Source organism: Teleopsis dalmanni, chromosome 1, assembly GCF_002237135.1.
Source record: "Teleopsis dalmanni isolate 2A chromosome 1, ASM223713v2, whole genome shotgun sequence".
Lineage (NCBI taxonomy): Eukaryota > Metazoa > Arthropoda > Insecta > Diptera > Diopsidae > Teleopsis > Teleopsis dalmanni.
Genome location: NC_051846.1, coordinates 101,671,799 through 101,691,009, shown reverse-complemented (window position 1 = coordinate 101,691,009; position 19,211 = coordinate 101,671,799). Strand labels below are relative to the sequence as shown.

Below are 19,211 nucleotides of genomic sequence, written 5' to 3'. Positions count from 1 at the left end.
TATCTATCTATTTCTGTCTGAATTTTATTGCCGCTGTCTTGTTTAGCAGCATTTTGCATATTATTTTTATCTTCAATATTGATACTCATGTTCGGAATTATTTGTTGCGCAATTTGGCGATTTTTGATTACAAACATTTTTCTGCAACATTTCTCTGCAACAAGTTTTTCATTGTCATTCTGATTTGCAACATTTGTTAATGGAGAATTTGGCAGTGAAGATCCACATTCAGCACTCCATGAAAAAGTTTTTGACTGCGCATTCGCTGTGAGAGCCTATTTCCATGACCGAAGTGAGTCCGGTTATATCATCTGAAGACTCACTTGTGTGCATGGACACTACGGTGTCTGCGCCTTCGCCAGCTCACACATTTACATCAGAGGAGAGCATAGGCATGCGCTATCTTTTCGATGAAGAGGAACTCCTAATGAGTAATGACTCTGAGGAGGACAGTGCTCTAGACGTCACTGTGGTGGAAAGAAATGTATCCACACATACTGAAGATGCGGGTAGAAAAAATTAACCTGCATCATATCAAGGCTGCATCCGCCAGTCTACTGCAACGCCTAAAACATACAGCTTATTGTATGCGGTAAGTAAGCGTAAGCCTAGGTCCTGCATATTGGTTAATAAAATATTTAGTGTTCTCTTACTTTCGCAATACAGTGATGGTGACCAAACCACAGTAAGTATCGAGGACTATTGGGGCTAAATATGGGCAGTATCTGCATATCTGGCACATGACTACGCCACATTACCATCGAATATCCTGATATAGCTAACAAGCAGCACCAGGAGACTTGAAGAAGACTGTCTGTAATTCCAACTAATATTAATGTTTTATTTGAATTATAATCTATGTTGTGTTTATATTTAATTATTGACACGTCTGCACCTGTGTCGATTAATAATTTTATGAAAGTTTTAGTATTTTGGCAAAATACTTTTATGTAATTAGATATATTGGGGTTGTATGTGTAGATATTATTTTTATTTTTACCAGAGGAGAGTTCTACTGGTTTTCCTCTGGTCGCATGTAGTTTTCCTGTGATGATGTTAAGCGAACATGTCTTTGGTTCATATTTCTGTTATAGGTGTTTCTCTGGTTATGTTGATAGTTTTCGTTTCTTTGACCATTGTTACGTTGGTACCTTTGGTTGTTGTTACGTTGAATTCCTTGATATTGGTTTCTTGAACTGTTATTATTTTGGTAATTATTAAATTGATTTCTTTGATTATTATATTGATTTCTTTGATTATTATGCTGCCTATTATTATTATATTGGTTTCTTATTTGATTATTCCTATTCAAATGATTAGAGAAATTTCTCCTTTGATTGTATTGTTGTGGCGACATATTGCCACGGTAGTGTTGAGTATATAAAACCTGTTGTCGTTGATCTGGAAAAACTAAATTTTCCGCAAAGTCCCTAGCTTCTTGAAAAGATTTAGGTTGTGCAGCCTGTACTGTTTGTGAGTAGGTTGCATTAAGTCCTTTCTTATAGGCTAACAATGCGTGTTCATCATTGCTTATAAGAATGCCTTCAGCTTGTGGTGAAGTTATATTATAATTTCTCTTAAGTAAAGAGATGTTATTAAGACTTGAAAGTAGTTTGGCCATCTTGTCACTGAATTCTGTAACAGATTGATTCTAAGAACTCTTGTTTGTTCTCTTCTGTTATCTTCTTATCGTACAATTGTAATCTATGGAGGAATGAACTTAATTCCTCTTGTCTTCCTTGAAATGTGGGTAGAACCTTTTCTACGTTTTCCAGAATTGAGTCATACGAAGCCATCCTTGTGTTTGTATTTTGTGTCGTCCTTGGTGGGTTTGGTATGGGTTGGTTATGGGTTATTAAGTTGTCAGTTTGTTCGGTTAATGACATTTTAATAAGTTGTTTATGTGTAATCGAATATTTTTCAAAAAATATTTCTTTGAGGTTTTGGGATTCTACTAATTTGGATTCAATATATATTGAGCTAACACAATTTTTCAGGTATTCTAATCTTTTTAGTTTCTCTTCTATCGTTTGCTTAGTGTATCCTCTTACACTAGCTTTCCTTGCGTTTCTTAGTATACTTTGTACTTCACTTATGTGAGTACTAATAATTTCCATTAAAGTGTTTTAGAAAAAGAGAAATATTTTGTTATATCAACCAACATAAATATGAGGGAATTGAACAGAGTAGAGCAACAATAAAAGAAAGAAATATCAGAGACAATATTAGTGAAAATACGAAATAATACGATATTTATAGGTATTATCGTTCGCGTACAACTTTATTCAAAGGTAATGAAACAATGACCATTAAAGAATATTTAAACAGTATAATTTTCATTTCTATTACTTTAAATTTAGTAATTCATTTATGTAATTCTTTTAATATAGTTAATATAATTTAATACAATTTGTATTCAGATTGGTATAATAATAACATATATTTTTCATTGTATTTTTTTTTTATATATATATAATGATAGTTTTCAATATAATTTTAATATAATTTTTTTTTATAAATGCAATTAAAAAAATTTTATTTAAAATATTCTATTTTTGTTTAAACAGATTTTGTTTCTTTCAAAAATTTTCTTTTGTATAGTAAGTTGTAATATATTATGTTGTATTATACATCGTTTGATAAATTTCTGTGTGCATGCTTATGCACGTATTTTTTTATATATTTATTAATTTTATGTGCGATTTATAATATAACTATTATTACAACTATTGTAATTACTATTACCTGTTCATGTCCTGTGTTGACAGCAACTGTTTGTAGATTATTGGTTGTTGTCTTCTGTTCCGTTTGAGGTACGTCCTGTGAAAACCAGCCCATTATTCTTCAGTACTCTTCAGTATTTTTCCAATTGTTAGATTTTTATTTTTATTGCTTTCCTTTCTTGTTTGTTTATGTTTTGTTTAACAAAATATTTTATTTTTCGTTTTTATGCTTTTATGTATAAATTTCACATACTTTTGCTATAAGTTTTAAGTTTAAAAACATTAAAGTACAAATTTTAATTTTAAGAAATATAATTTAAATTTTCTTTGGATTTTTCTTTTATTTTTGTATATATTTTCACATTTATTTGCTCATATTTATTATTTGTAGTTTTTATATTCAATTTTGTCTGTCATTGTCTTTTACTATGGCATTTGCATACTTTATTATATAAATATGCTTATATAAATGCCTGTTTAAAATATATTTATGTTTGAAGCTTTTGCCACAAACAAAGCAGTGAAATTTTTGCATAGTAAAAAAAAATTTTAAATCTTGTAAAATTAATTCACTTTCACTCTTTACTTCTAATAGCACATTGTTTTTTTTTTTTTATAGAGGATATAACATTTAAATTTATTCAAATTTTTAAATTTTTGTAAAAATAGTTCACTTTTTATTTTTCTTTTAGCACATTGATTCTAGAGCCGAATGCAGTTCTTTTTATGAAATTAAAGTTTTTTAAATATATTATTTAGTTAATATTTCCGTTTGCCGTTTGGCAAATTTGCAGGATCGCCATGTGGGGTTTTATGTCCATAGTTTTAAAATTCAAACACATTTTTTTTATTAGTATAAAATTTAGTTATTTATATTATTTATCATTTATGATAAGTATATTGACAAACTTAGTGTACACTCTTCAAGATTACGTTCAGAACCAGACTGTCGTACAATTATATTTTTCATACCGATCATAGTTCGGTTTTACAATAATCTATTTTACATTTTATTATTTACTTAAATTCTATTGGTTAATATAATTCTTAGTTTCTATATACTTACGTCATTGGTCAACAATATCATTTCTTAATAGTTGACACACATATGGTGACCAAATGTAAAAGAGGGCAAATCATATTGCATGCACAATTGCTTGCAATATGATCCGCACAACACTTGACATATTTTAATATGTTCTAGATTCCGAAATCCAAATTACCAAGCACATGCTGAAGTAATTATACTTCGCTATGCACTAAAACGTTTGTCATAAAGAAATGACAAAACAAAGGAGTCGAATTACCAACTCATAAATTATTGTGCTATACAATTTGGGTTTCTGGGTTATAAATAATGATTTGAAGTGTTTTGGGTTAAAGTGTCAGATCATCATATCGCACACATTGAATTGCGTGTGGTCATGGTCTGATATGACACTACAAGAGCTTCTAATAGGCTACGATGCCTCCGCTCATCGTGAGGTTTTGGGGCAGCTATTGGGGTTGTATGTGTAGATATTATTTTTATTTTTACCAGAGGAGAGTTCTACTGGTTTTCCTCTGGTCGCATGTAGTTTTCCTGTGATGATGTTAAGCGAACATGTCTTTGGTTCATATTTCTGTTATAGGTGTTTCTCTGGTTATGTTGATAGTTTTCGTTTCTTTGACCATTGTTACGTTGGTACCTTTGGTTGTTGTTACGTTGAATTCCTTGATATTGGTTTCTTGAACTGTTATTATTTTGGTAATTATTAAATTGATTTCTTTGATTATTATATTGATTTCTTTGATTATTATGCTGCCTATTATTATTATATTGGTTTCTTATTTGATTATTCCTATTCAAATGATTAGAGAAATTTCTCCTTTGATTGTATTGTTGTGGCGACATATTGCCACGGTAGTGTTGAGTATATAAAACCTGTTGTCGTTGATCTGGAAAAACTAAATTTTCCGCAAAGTCCCTAGCTTCTTGAAAAGATTTAGGTTGTGCAGCCTGTACTGTTTGTGAGTAGGTTGCATTAAGTCCTTTCTTATAGGCTAACAATGCGTGTTCATCATTGCTTATAAGAATGCCTTCATCTTGTGGTGAAGTTATATTATACTTTCTCTTAAGTAAAGAGATGTTATTAAGACTTGAAAGTAGTTTGGCCATCTTGTCACTGAATTCTGTAACAGATTGATTCTAAGAACTCTTGTTTGTTCTCTTCTGTTATCTTCTTATCGTACAATTGTAATCTATGGAGGAATGAACTTAATTCCTCTTGTCTTCCTTGAAATGTGGGTAGAACCTTTTCTACGTTTTCCAGAATTGAGTCATACGAAGCCATCCTTGTGTTTGTATTTTGTGTTGTCCTTGGTGGGTTTGGTATGGGTTGGTTATGGGTTATTAAGTTGTCAGTTTGTTCGGTTAATGACATTTTAATAAGTTGTTTATGTGTAATCGAATATTTTTCAAAAAATATTTCTTTGAGGTTTTGGGATTCTACTAATTTGGATTCAATATATATTGAGCTAACACAATTTTTCAGGTATTCTAATCTATTTAGTTTCTCTTCTATCGTTTGCTTAGTGTATCCTCTTACACTAGCTTTCCTTGCGTTTCTTAGTATACTTTGTACTTCACTTATGTGAGTACTAATAATTTCCATTAAAGTGTTTTAGAAAAAGGGAAATATTTTATTATATCAACCAACATAAATATGAGGGAATTGAACAGAGTAGAGCAACAATAAAAGAAAGAAATATCAGAGACAATATTAGTAAAAATACGAAATAATACGATATTTATAGGTATTATCGTTCGCGTACAACTTTATTCAAAGGTAATGAAACAATGACCATTAAAGAATATTTAAACAGTATAATTTTCATTTCTATTACTTTAAATTTAGTAATTCATTTATGTAATTCTTTTAATATAGTTAATATAATTTAATACAATTTGTATTCAGATTGGTATAATAATAACATATATTTTTCATTGTATTTTTTTTTTATATATATATAATGATAGTTTTCAATATAATTTTAATATAATTTTTTTTTTTTTTTATAAATGCAATTAAAAAAATTTTATTTAAAATATTCTATTTTTGTTTAAACAGATTTTGTTTCTTTCAAAAATTTTCTTTTGTATAGTAAGTTGTAATATATTATGTTGTATTATACATCGTTTGATAAATTTCTGTGTGCATGCTTATGCACGTATTTTTTTATATATTTATTAATTTTATGTGCGATTTATAATATAACTATTATTACAACTATTGTAATTACTATTACCTGTTCATGTCCTGTGTTGACAGCAACTGTTTGTAGATTATTGGTTGTTGTCTTCTGTTCCGTTTTAGGTACGTCCTGTGAAAACCAGCCCATTATTCTTCAGTACTCTTCAGTATTTTTCCAATTGTTAGATTTTTATTTTTATTGCTTTCCTTTCTTGTTTGTTTATGTTTTGTTTAACAAAATATTTTATTTTTCGTTTTTATGCTTTTATGTATAAATTTCACATACTTTTGCTATAAGTTTTAAGTTTAAAAACATTAAAGTACAAATTTTAATTTTTAGAAATATAATTTAAATTTTCTTTGGATTTTTCTTTTATTTTTGTATATATTTTCACATTTATTTGCTCATATTTATTATTTGTAGTTTTTATATTCAATGTTGTCTGTCATTGTCTTTTACTATGGCATTTGCATACTTTATTATATAATTATGCTTATATAAGTGCCTGTTTAAAATATATTTATGTTTGAAGCTTTTGCCACAAACAAAGCAGTGAAATTTTTGCATAGTAAAAAAAATTTTAAATCTTGTAAAATTAATTCACTTTCACTCTTTACTTCTAATAGCACATTGTTTTTCTTTTTTTTTTTTTGTATAGAGGATATAACATTTAAATTTATTCAAATTTTTAAATTTTTGTAAAAATAGTTCACTTTTTATTTTTCTTTTAGCACATTGATTCTAGAGCCGAATGCAGTTCTTTTTATGAAATTAAAGTTTTTTTTAAATATATTATTTAGTTAATATTTCCGTTTGCCGTTTGGCAAATTTGCAGGATCGCCATGTGGGGTTTTATGTCCATAGTTTTAAAATTCAAACACATTTTTTTTATTAGTATAAAATTTAGTTATTTATATTATTTATCATTTATGATAAGTATATTGACAAACTTAGTGTACACTCTTCAAGATTACGTTCAGAACCAGACTGTCGTACAATTATATTTTTCATACCGATCATAGTTCGGTTTTACAATAATCTATTTTACATTTTATTATTTACTTAAATTCTATTGGTTAATATAATTCTTAGTTTCTATATACTTACGTCATTGGTCAACAATATCATTTCTTAATAGTTGACACACATATGGTGACCAAATGTAAAAGAGGGCAAATCATATTGCATGCACAATTGCTTGCAATATGATCCGCACAACACTTGACATATTTTAATATGTTCTAGATTCCGAAATCCAAATTACCAAGCACATGCTGAAGTAATTATACTTCGCTATGCACTAAAACGTTTGTCATAAAGAAATGACAAAACAAAGGAGTCGAATTACCAACTCATAAATTATTGTGCTATACAATTTGGGTTTCTGGGTTATAAATAATGATTTGAAGTGTTTTGGGTTAAAGTGTCAGATCATCATATCGCACACATTGAATTGCGTGTGGTCATGGTCTGATATGACACTACAAGAGCTTCTAATAGGCTACGATGCCTCCGCTCATCGTGAGGTTTGGGGCAGCTCAAACACTAATGAAAGAGGCGAGTTACTTTGTGATTTTATTTTTAGTAACAATGTTTTTATATGTAATGATGGAAGTATTAGATGTTGCTCTTGCTACTGCTAGGCTTCATGAATCGGGCAAGGACTGGAAAGTGTCCACTCAGTACTCGTTCTCAGACCACATGATTCTAGAATTCACCTTAACCTTAGATGAATCGAACATCTACAACGAGCAAACGTTTAGAAATGTTGAAAATACAACCCACTTAGGTCTTTTACGAAAGGAGTGTAGGAGACTTTTGAATATGGTAAAATTAAATAATAGTGAGAGTGATTGGCAAAATATAAAATCTCTCTGCAAGAATATAAGAAAAATTTACGTCAGGAAACAAACAGCAATTCCGAAACCTCTAGACAGCGTAAAATCTTATCAAAAATCCATTTGACACTGAGTTACTCAAAAAATCTGACGGGACATGGTGCAACAATAGTAGTGAATCATTAGAATTACTACTAGATACTCACTTTCCGGGATCTTCTAATTCGGTAACTACATCCACAGAGTACCTTAATCTCTCACCGGTCAACTCTATTAAATTAAACCTGTAGATAGTTTAATGGGCTATTTTTAGTTTTAGATCCTATAAATCACCAGGACCGGATGGTATTCATCCAACTGAGCTCCAGAAATCCTGGGATTTAATACACAACCGGCTTTTGGCAAATTTTTAGACTTTGTTTTATATTTAACTATGGTCCGATTAAATGGAAGGAGGTTAGAGTAGTTTTTATACCCAAAGCGGGAAAAACCTCACACCTAACCCCAATGAACTCCGTCCAGTTAACCTTTCTTCTTTCATGTTAAAGGATCTTAAAAGAATCATAGATGAAGAAGTTAAGCGTGCTGTAAACCTCAATCAGTGGTCCCCTTCACAACACGCCTATACAAAGGGAAAATCTACGGAGACAGCTCTTCACTCCCTCACATATAGAATAGAAAAATCCATTCAAATCAAAAAATTTTGTGTGATTGCTTTCGTAGATATTGAAGGGGTTTTCAACAATGTACTACTGAGTGCAATAGTAAGCGCGATTTCGCATCTGGGTGTTAATGATGTGCTCATTGGCTTTAAAAATCAGCTGCTAACTGGCAGACTCATTGAAGCAACGATGGGCTCTTTAACAGCACGCAGAGGGGTGAATAGAGGTACCCCCCAAGGAGGAGTACTTTCTTCTCTCCTCTAGACCATAATGGTGAATGAACTGCTAATAAAACTGAAAGCAGAGGGGTGCGAAAATATTGCATATGCGAATGATATTGCGATAACAGTTACCGGAAAATATACTACCACTCTTAGAGATATTCTGCAAAACGGTCTTAATATCCTAAACAAATGGACACAAAAATGTGGCCTTTGGGAAAATCCCAATAAAACTGAAATTGTAGTTTTCACCAGAAAGCATACGGTCCCAAATCTTTCTCAACCCTTTCTACGAGGTTCTGTGTTACATGTGGAGGAGGAAGCCAAATTTTTAGGTATAGTTTTCGATCAGAAGGTCAGAAGGTTATTGGTATGAAGTGGATCTTCAACTTCGCATCACTCAATGGCTATATATAGCTGTTATTAGGCCCATATTGCTGTATGGTATTACGGTATGGTGGACAGCTCTTGATAAAGCTTCGTACTGTTCGGTACTTAACAGGATTCAGCGTAGAGCTGAACTCTGTATTAGCGGGGCGCTATGCACCACACCATCTATTGCACTAGATTTGATGCTTTAGTTACTGCCAATGGATATTATTAGTAAACAAATGGCAGCTTCATCTCCTCTAAGACTAAAAGCTACCTTGTTTTTGCCCAGTCCATGCACGTCGGCGACTTAGTACTTTATTAGCCCCCTTCCATCAAGACTTGGACCAGTTACAGGATCTGACTTTAAATAGCATTTTATGGTTCGCAAAAGGTTCTAAGTGGTTTTAAACCCTGAGGTTTCACCCGATATATACGGTATAACAATAGACCAATAGGCCTAAGTAGATCCACTAGGGATCACCGGTATTACCTAACCTATGCGCTGTGAGAAGATCACTTTTGCGTGCAGAAGAAAACGGCAATAAATTAGTAAATTTATTTGTTTGTATACATACTCCCTCAATAACTTGTTTATTTCCGCGCTCAGGGGAAGAACGCTAAACACTCATTTTAAGTTTTTTTTTTAGTTTGCCGCAATCTGTTTGTTGTTTTTAATGTATATCGAAATTAAAACTGAAATAATTCAAAATTCACTTCCAAGCTTCAACATAAGCAGTGGAATTTTAAGCAAATTTAAGCAAATTTTTTATTTAAAGATCCGCACTTTCTCTATTTATAGTATTTGAAAGCAGAGCAAACAAAAACGCGTCTAAGCACTTCAACTTTAAAATATATTAAAAAGCATAAAACAATTCATTTTGAAATCGGATTTTAACAAATGGATTGTAAATGAAACCAGTTCTCTTGAATTGGCGACCTTTTCACCATTAGCATCATTTACCGGCATTTTGACATTTGTTTTGTCCAGTTCTAATCGCTGGGCGATGAGATCGTTGACAAACGTTGCTTCCTACGCGCTATCCAAAAGAGCAGGCACAATAAGCCTTCTTACCTCTATCAATGCAGTGCCAATTAAAACAGCCGGAAGGTGTAATGCTCGAGTATCTTGTATCACTTCGGTGGTCTTTTCCTGTATATCTGAGTGATTTGTTTCTTCATCATTTCCATTATATTCATGCAGCAGTGCATGATGCATTGCATTACATAGCAGACACCGATATTTCGTTGGGCAACTATGACACATGTGTCCCGTTCTCAAATAATTGAAGCACAACCTTGCACGTTGTTGAATAGTTGCATGATAGCCTTTTACAAAACCTCTCTGCTCTGGTAGATATTGCAAACTTTTTCTCTCGATTAGATTTATCGGTCATACTATTAACTACTTCAAGCAATTGTAATCGATTTTCTAAGAAATTGACCAACTCCTCAAATTTTGGAATTTGTTCTCAACTAGTCGTTGACAGCTCCCAAGCTGAGCGTGTTCTCGTATCTAGTTTGTGTAGAAGGGTAAAAACCAACCAATCGTCCCAATGTTGTACTGGAAGACCCAATTGTTCTAACGCATGCACAGCTGGCGGAATGGTGTGACATAGCAAGCGTAAGCTATTTGGTAAGCCATCAGACATCGTTGTTACATTAACAATTTCCTTTAAATACGCGTTAAGGATGACGCGGATGTTTGTGACATTTTTATTTAATTTAAAGTTTGTTTTTTATATAATACGAGTTATTATATAAAAATATAAATTTAAAACCACGACCTAAAGCCCGGCAAAATTTAAAACATATACATTGAAATGACACTAATACAAACATTCTATATATGTAGATATTGTAAAAAAATTTATTGTAGAAATAGAAATAAATAATAAATTAATTAAACTTAAAATACTATAGCCCGTATTAAAATTTGTGACGATACAAATTTATACATTAAATTTTTATTACACATATCACAAGTGTAAGACAGCGTCAGACTGTCACTATAAATTACAACATTACACATAAGGACACGATGATTAAACATTCACCCGAATCAAACAACGTCGGAATTACCTGGAAAATATGAAATTTATTAATATATATGTTGATAAAGTGGTGTAATAGGGAAGATAAGGCAGTAAAATTTAAACAAAGATGGAAATGAAAGCAAGAAAAGAAGAAGTAAAAATAGAAATTTGATAAGTTTGAAAAGTTAAAGTAAAAGAAGTGAAAAATAAAAGTTGGAGAAGATTGATAAATTTGGTAAATTTGATAAATTCGATAAGTTTGCAAAGTTAAAGTTCAACATAAATTCATAAAGACTAAATTTTATTTTCGACTAAAGTAGTTTTTTATTTAATAAAAGTTTGAAGTTTAATAAAAATATTACGAAACATAACGTTTTCTTTTTGTTTAAATAACTAGGTATATGGTGTCAGAAGTAGCGCTCACATAAAAATAGCTGACCTTTAAGTGTGAAGTGCATGTAAATAAATAAACGGTCATTGACATAGATCGAATATAAACAGAGTAATATATAGTTTTTTTTATTCTTATGATTTGTTAAGAAAAAATGAAAAAATTTGCAATATAAATCGCTAACGAAAAATCTGCGCGAATCGTTATCCGAATTGAGTACTAATGTAATGGTATCTCTATAGTTGACCTTACTCAATGTTAAGGCCGCCTTTGATGTGACTATTGCATTCATATTCTTCTTTACACTTATGTTCTGATTTAAATAAGCTAACCATTGCATTTTAGTAATTTATGGCATGAGTCAGAAAATGATACTTCTGACATAAATTATTTGCCACTTGAAATTCGGTTAAGAGCTCATGTGGTGTCAAATATATTGAGACCACACTAATCGGAACAGATGTGAATGTGAGACGCATGACAAACAAATGCACAGTAAGTACTTACTATGCATTTCTTGTTTTAAGTAATGTATCATTTATAAATAGGAAGTATATGGAAATTATAATTGTGAAGTATATAAGAATAACCAATTAGAATAAAGAGATTATTGTTAGATTTAGTTAACTATTGTTAGAATAAGACAAAGATATCATTTAAAAATAAATAATGAAACTATTGTAAGATTTAGAATAAGTTTCAGAAGACAGTCTATTGTAGAACGTGATCTGACTAAGATCATAATAATAATATACTAATAAATGATTAAATAAAATAAAAATAAACTTTTCATATAATTAATGTGTTTTCATTAAATCTCAAATTAAATCACATCACATGGCGATCCTGCCACACTGCAAAATTGCAGTAGAAGGACTAAATACAATATAAAAAAAAAATGTTTAATTATTAAAAGTTTCAAATTTAAATGTAAATATGTGAAGTTTCAAATTGAAACATTCAAAAATTAAATGTTTCAAATTTAAATCATAAATGTGACTTGTAAAGTACAAGTACCAAAAAAAAATATTCATAAAACGTTATATAATAAAATTAAAGAATATTGTAAGTGAACAATAATATGCGAATAAAGTGAAATTAATATGTGATCGCAAAAAAGTACAAGGACCAATAAACTAAAAAAAAAAAAACAAAAGAAAGAAATTAAAAGTCTCAAATTTTCTTATGCTTAAAGAAAAAAAAACATTAGAAAAATGTGTTTTAAAAGTACAATTAAAAAAAAAATATATAGAAAAAAAAAACATAAAATATATTATAATAACATTAAATAATATTGTGAGATGTGTATAAGGACATAACACATCTATTGAAGTGAACAGTGCTAAGGGTAAAAGTACACAGAATACTACAACTACAATGGGATGGTTTTCGAAGGACGAGAATGTCAACCTACAACAAAAAACTGACGTCACCAACAATCTGCAGCAGCTCCAGAATACAACACATGAACAGGTAGTTTTAGCAACTATTATTGTAATACTTATCACAATATATATGTAGCTCACAAGCTTAATATCTATTTTAAAAATTATGTCCATAAACATGCGCATAGAAATTTAACCTTTGTAAAAAAAAAAAAAAAAAATACTTATATATATATATATTTAAAAATAATAATATAAAAAAAAATCCCTACAATTATCTTATAAAAAAAAATATATGTAAAAATTATTTACAATAACATTTACAGTTACAATTGCAATTTGCAACACACATATATTTCAATTATTATATATACGAAACTTAAACAAATGAATAATTTTTTTTTTTTTTTGTATAATAAAACTCTTTGTACATGTTTTTGTTTCTTGGTCCTTATATTTACTCTTGTCGTTTCCTATTTCAATCACCTTTGTTTTTAACACAATGATTACATGGACAAAATTAGTTCACACATTAGTGAAGTTTTCATTATTCTAAAGAATGCTAAAAAGGCTACTGTTAGGGGATATACAACATAGACATTACAGACGAAGTAAGATAGATTATATTATCTGAGGAATGAAGTAAATGCTATTTACGCGCAATCAGACTACGAACAAATATCAGCATTTAAAGAAATATTTTTAGAAAAATATTCCTTGACCAAAAATTACTTAACACAAATGTCCGTTGTGACGAACAACAGTAAAACACAGGAGACTGAAGGGGTGGACCGAAATACAACCAATGGTGCAGACTCTCAGGATATTGTCATATCAATGTCAGCACAAAGCATAAACATGGCTCTAACACACATTCTTATGATAAAGTATTAGAAGACGTCGAAAGATTTTTACCAACTTTCAATGGTAAACAGGAAGAACTAAGCGGATACCTCCGACGACTCAGGAATTACAACAATAAGGTACAGACTGAAAATAAACAAGACTTCATTGAATACATAGTAGATTGCAAGCTACACCACTCTGTTCGAGTTAGGGTTACGCCCGTAGGCTTCCCAGACTCGTTAGAACAATTAATAGAAGCTTTAACAGAAGCATACATATCTAAAGAGTCAGTGTCGCAATTAATACAAAAGATCAGTGAGATGAAACAAGGCCACACCCAGACCATTACGGATTTCAGCGACAAGATGGCACAACTATTAACTAATCTAAATAATGCAACGTTACTAAAACGGAAGGTAAACGCAATGTCTAGTGAAGGCAAGATGATATTACTTTGCAATGATGAACACGCTCTCTTAGCGTACAAAAAAGGACTAAATGCATCATATTCTCAAACAATCCAGGCATCGCAACCGAAATCTTCCCAAGAAGCTAGGAAAATGGCAGAAAACTTAGTATTTTCCGACCAAAATCAACGTGTTTTACATTACCGTAGCAACACACTGCCACAAAATAACTATCAGAGAAGAAATAATTCAAATTCGCTAGGTAGATATAACAATTATAACAACAACAATAATCATTTTAGAAATAATCAAAGAAATCATTATAATAATAATAACAATTACAACCACAGAAATCAGTATAACAATAATGGGCAAAGAAACCAATGCAACAATACTGGTTAAAGAAACCAAAATAATGGCCAAGCAAACCATAATAACATGCAAAGAAATCAAAATAACAAAATAATTATTATAGAAATACAAATCGTAGATACGTACGTGCGATGGACGCCCAAGAAAACTACGAGCAACCAGAGGTGGAAATGGAGAACCCTCCACTGGTTCGGAATTAAGTACAGTAAAAATTTTAAATCAAACCCTGTCTAACTACATTTCAATATTCTGTTCTGAATTAAACACTAATATAAGATTATTAATAGATACTGGTGCCGAAGTGTTATAAAAAACCTTAACGTTGACTATAACTCTCACAATACATATAAACTAACAGGTATAACGAGTGAATATGTACTATCCCTAGGAACATCCAAATTAAGCTTACTTTTTGAAGGAATATGGATAACTCAAACTATCGCAGTAGTTACAGAGGATTTTCCAATCGAAGTAGACGGTATTTTAGGAAGAGATTTTCTGACAACATGTATGGGAGTCATTAACTATTATTTTTTTACTTTAACCATACAATCAGGCAATAAACAATCAGAAACACCAATAGTATGCAAACCAATTACTATTGAAGTAAGAACGGAACGTGTCTTATTAGTAGATGTATATTTTGATGAAGATACCGTATTATTTAATAAAGAAATCAGTAAAGGTGTCTTCATGGCTAATACAATAGTACCAGCGAAAGGCAATTGCCACATAAGAATAGTGAATACTAATGATCACGATGTCACTATAAATAAATTACAACTGAAGTCACAACCCTTGCAATATTATAACATACTGCAAGCAAATAAGAGTAATATTAACAATAATAGACTACACAAAATTTTAGATGAACTACAATTAAGTGATGATGATGACACTGGAACGATATTGCCCATAATAACCAAATACCAAAATATTTTTCATTTAAATAAAGAACAACTTTCTACAAATAATTTCTATACAGAAAAAATATAAACCGTGGATAACATCCCAACTTATATAAAAAACTATAGGTTACCTCATTGCCATAACGACGACATCAAATCTCAAGTAAAAAAATCACTTGAAGATGACATAATACAACCATCAAAAAGCCCATATAATTCACCTATACTTTTGGTGCTGGCCATTAGTAATAGACTACAGAAAACTTAACGAGAAAATCGTTAACGAGAAGTTTCCCTTGACCCGCTTAGAGGATGTGTTAGATAAATTAGGTAGAGCTAGATATTTTTTCACTCTGGATATGACCAACTCTTTTCACCAAATACCCATAGATATCTGTTCACACATTCAATTATTATATATTTATCTATATGTAAATATTATTATTGTAAAATTGTATTATTATAATTATTGCAAAATATCAAGATTTACACATTTGTTTATTATAAATATATTTATCTATATGTAAAACATTTATTGTAAAATTTAAACATATATGCTGATGTTAGCAATATCCAAATTTTGGCTTTTCTTTGCATTATTTAATTTAGTGAAATGCAGTGGCACTGAACTTTGAATATTTGCATTATTTTTTTGTTAAGTTGTAAGGACGGAATTTTGTACAAATTCCGCCCTACATAAAACTGATTATTTTTTTCTAAAAATCGTCTGGATAAAACTCGATTTATATATTTAAACAAATAAACAAAGCCAACCGCGAACATACGCACAAACGACACGCAAAACAAAGCAAACCGCGAACATACGCACAAACGACACGCAAAACAAAGCCAACCGCGAACATACGCACACACGACAAGCATAACAAAGCTGACAGCGAATTATACTTGTGCGGTTGTGCGTGCAATTAAGCAAAACAAAGTTTCGTATATAAATAACGGAGATTTTATATGAAAGATCACTTAGCACCGGCACACCGAAGTGAGTAGATCACTACTCCAGCGCTAAGTCCCTTTTTAGAAGCCCATGGTGTTTCGACGCTAAGGCTTAATAAATCAGTAGAAGGTATTGGATAGATTTTATAAACGCCTTTGATGTTTTGACGTCTTTGGCTAGAAACTAATTACGTAGATTTGGAAAAAACCCTTTGATGTTCTGACGTCTTTGGGTAAAAATTATTGAATAGATTTTATAAACGCCTTTGATGTTTTGACGTCTTTGGCTAGAAACTAATTACGTAGATTTGGAAAAAACCCTTTGATGTTCTGACGTCTTTGGATAAAACTTACTGAGTAGAATCAAGACTAGAATAAGTTATTTAAGAAAACTTTTAATAAATAAAATTTTAAAATAATAAAAACAAACGGTCTTTTACGTTCCACTCATTGGTTTACCAGCTTCGAACTAGTCAATAAAACAAATTTATTGCAACGACCCGGACCGCGACTGAGTAATACCTCAGCAAATTAAAACGACGAATCCGTGTCGTTACAAAGTGCAGTGGCACTGAACTTTATATATGTAACATATATCAAGGCCAGTGCATTGGCATTAATTCTTGGTTGCTAGACACAACAAAGAATTTGGTTGCATAATATATGCTGAGCTTGCACTTTGGGCAAGAAAATGGTAAAGAAAAAGAATAAAATTTAGATATTGTTATTGTAATAATTTGTAATAATTTAGTATTTAAGGCAGAATTTAATTTAATAAAAATCAGATTGAAATCAATATTCGATCTCTCACTTTCATTTCTAGAGTTTCAGTTCAAGTGCTGAAAACTCAACCTTCAAATAAAGAGTTACAGTTTAAGTGCTGTCAATTCATTTTCTTAAGTGTTAATTCACTAACAATATCAATTCAAGACCTGAAACAGCATTTTCAACAAATGATGGCCATTATGAATTCAAGAGGCTACCATTTCACTTAAAAATTTCTTCAAACAGTTTCCAGAGAATGCTGACATTAGCATTAACAGGCTTAGACACTGAAGCATTTTTATACGTTGACGACATTATAATATTTGGTAACAGCCTAAACCATCACAACATCAATTTGAAAAAAGTATTCCAACGACTAAGCGATACCAACTTCAAATTAAACCCCGGAAAGTGTAACTTCTTAAAACATGAAGTCACATATTTAGGTCATTTAATCACTGAGAACGGCGTTAAAACTGAGCCCACGAAATACAAAGTAATTGAAGATTACCCACGACCAACGAATATCGACGACGAAAGAAGATATATTGCACTTTGCAATTATTACAGGCGATTCATATGTAACTTCGCTGATATAGCAAAACCTTTGAACTAACTCCTCAAGAAAAACCAAAAGTTTGAAGGGTCTAAGGAATGTGAAACTGCTTTTTACACTCTTAAGTCTAAACTATTTAACCCACCAATACTACGTTATCCTGATTTTGACAAACCATTCGTCATTACTACTGACGCATCAGACTTCGCACTAGGTGCGGTTCTTTCACAAGGAAATATAGGCTCTGATTTATCTATTTGTTATGCTAGTAAAGCACTACAAAAGCATGATTTGAACAAACCAATAATCGAAAAAGAACTATTAGCCATACATTGGGCTTTAAATTATTTCCGTCCATATGTTTATGGCAAAAGATTCTACGTTGTTACAGACACGATTACGTTTATGAATTAAAAGCTCGGTTAAAGTTATCTATTGAGAAAGCAAGACGAAACACATTTGAAGCAAAAGTAAGAAGACAGTTAGTAAGCAAACAAACTAGTAACCCTATACAATTGAAAGTAGGTGATAAAGTTTTATTAAAAACGAGTAATAATAGAAAAAGTGACAGTCCTTATTCAGGTCGCTATAAAGTTATAGAGATACTAGATAGTAATGTAGTAATAGAAATAGGAACAAAACAAAAAACTATACATAAGAACAATTTGAAAATATACAATGAAAGTTAAACATAAAAAAAATTTTTAATTAATATTCATAATGAAAATGTTTTCACTTTATTATAATTTATATTTTATTATACAAATTTATTCTCATAGTCATTTATTCTCATACTTATCATATTGCACATTCAAATTAAAGTAAATTAATAAAATAAAAAACAATTATAATCCATAAAACATATTGTATTACTAAATATTTTGATATTCAAAAAAATATTCCTACATATATATTTACATATCTATGCATAAATATTTTTTTTGTTTGAAGGTTAAGGGTGTAATGATATATCTATAGTTGACCTTACTCAATGTTAAGGCCGCCTTTGATAATTATTGCATTCATATTTTTCTTTACACTTATGTTCTGATTTAAATGAGCTAACCATTGCATTTGAGTAATTTATGGCATGAGTCAGAAAATGATACTTCTGACATAAATTATTTGCCACTTGAAATTCGGTTAAGAGCTCATGTGGTGTCAAATATATTGAGACCACACAAATCGGAACAGATGTGAATGTGAGACGCATGACAAACAAATGCACAGTAAGTACTTACTATGCATTTCTTGTTTTAAGTAATGTATCATTTATAAATAGGAAGTATATGGAAATTATAATTGTGAAGTATATAAGAATAACCAATTAGAATAAAGAGATTATTGTTAGATTTGGTTACCTATTGTTAGAATAAGATAAAGATATCATCTAAAAATAAATAATGAAACTATTGTAAGATTTAGAATAAGTTTCAGAAGACAGTCAATTGTAGAACGTGATCTGACTAAGATCATAATAATAATATACTAATAAATGATTAAATAAAATAAAAATAAACTTTTCATATAATTAATGTGTTTTC

General features: G+C 30.5%; 1 protein-coding gene across 1 annotated transcript; it reads right to left on the bottom strand.

Moving 5' to 3' along the window:
* Positions 1-1,012: 1,012 nt before the first annotated feature.
* LOC119663112 (myb-like protein D) lies at positions 1,013-10,266 on the bottom strand. Its single transcript, XM_038072770.1, has 5 exons — positions 10,123-10,266; positions 4,616-4,836; positions 4,327-4,489; positions 1,388-1,576; positions 1,013-1,234 (listed from the first exon to the last, which is right to left on the bottom strand). The coding sequence occupies exons 1-5, from the start codon at positions 10,264-10,266 to the stop codon at positions 1,013-1,015; spliced, it is 939 nt and encodes a 312-aa protein (XP_037928698.1).
* Between the last annotated feature and the right edge of the window lie 8,945 nt (positions 10,267-19,211).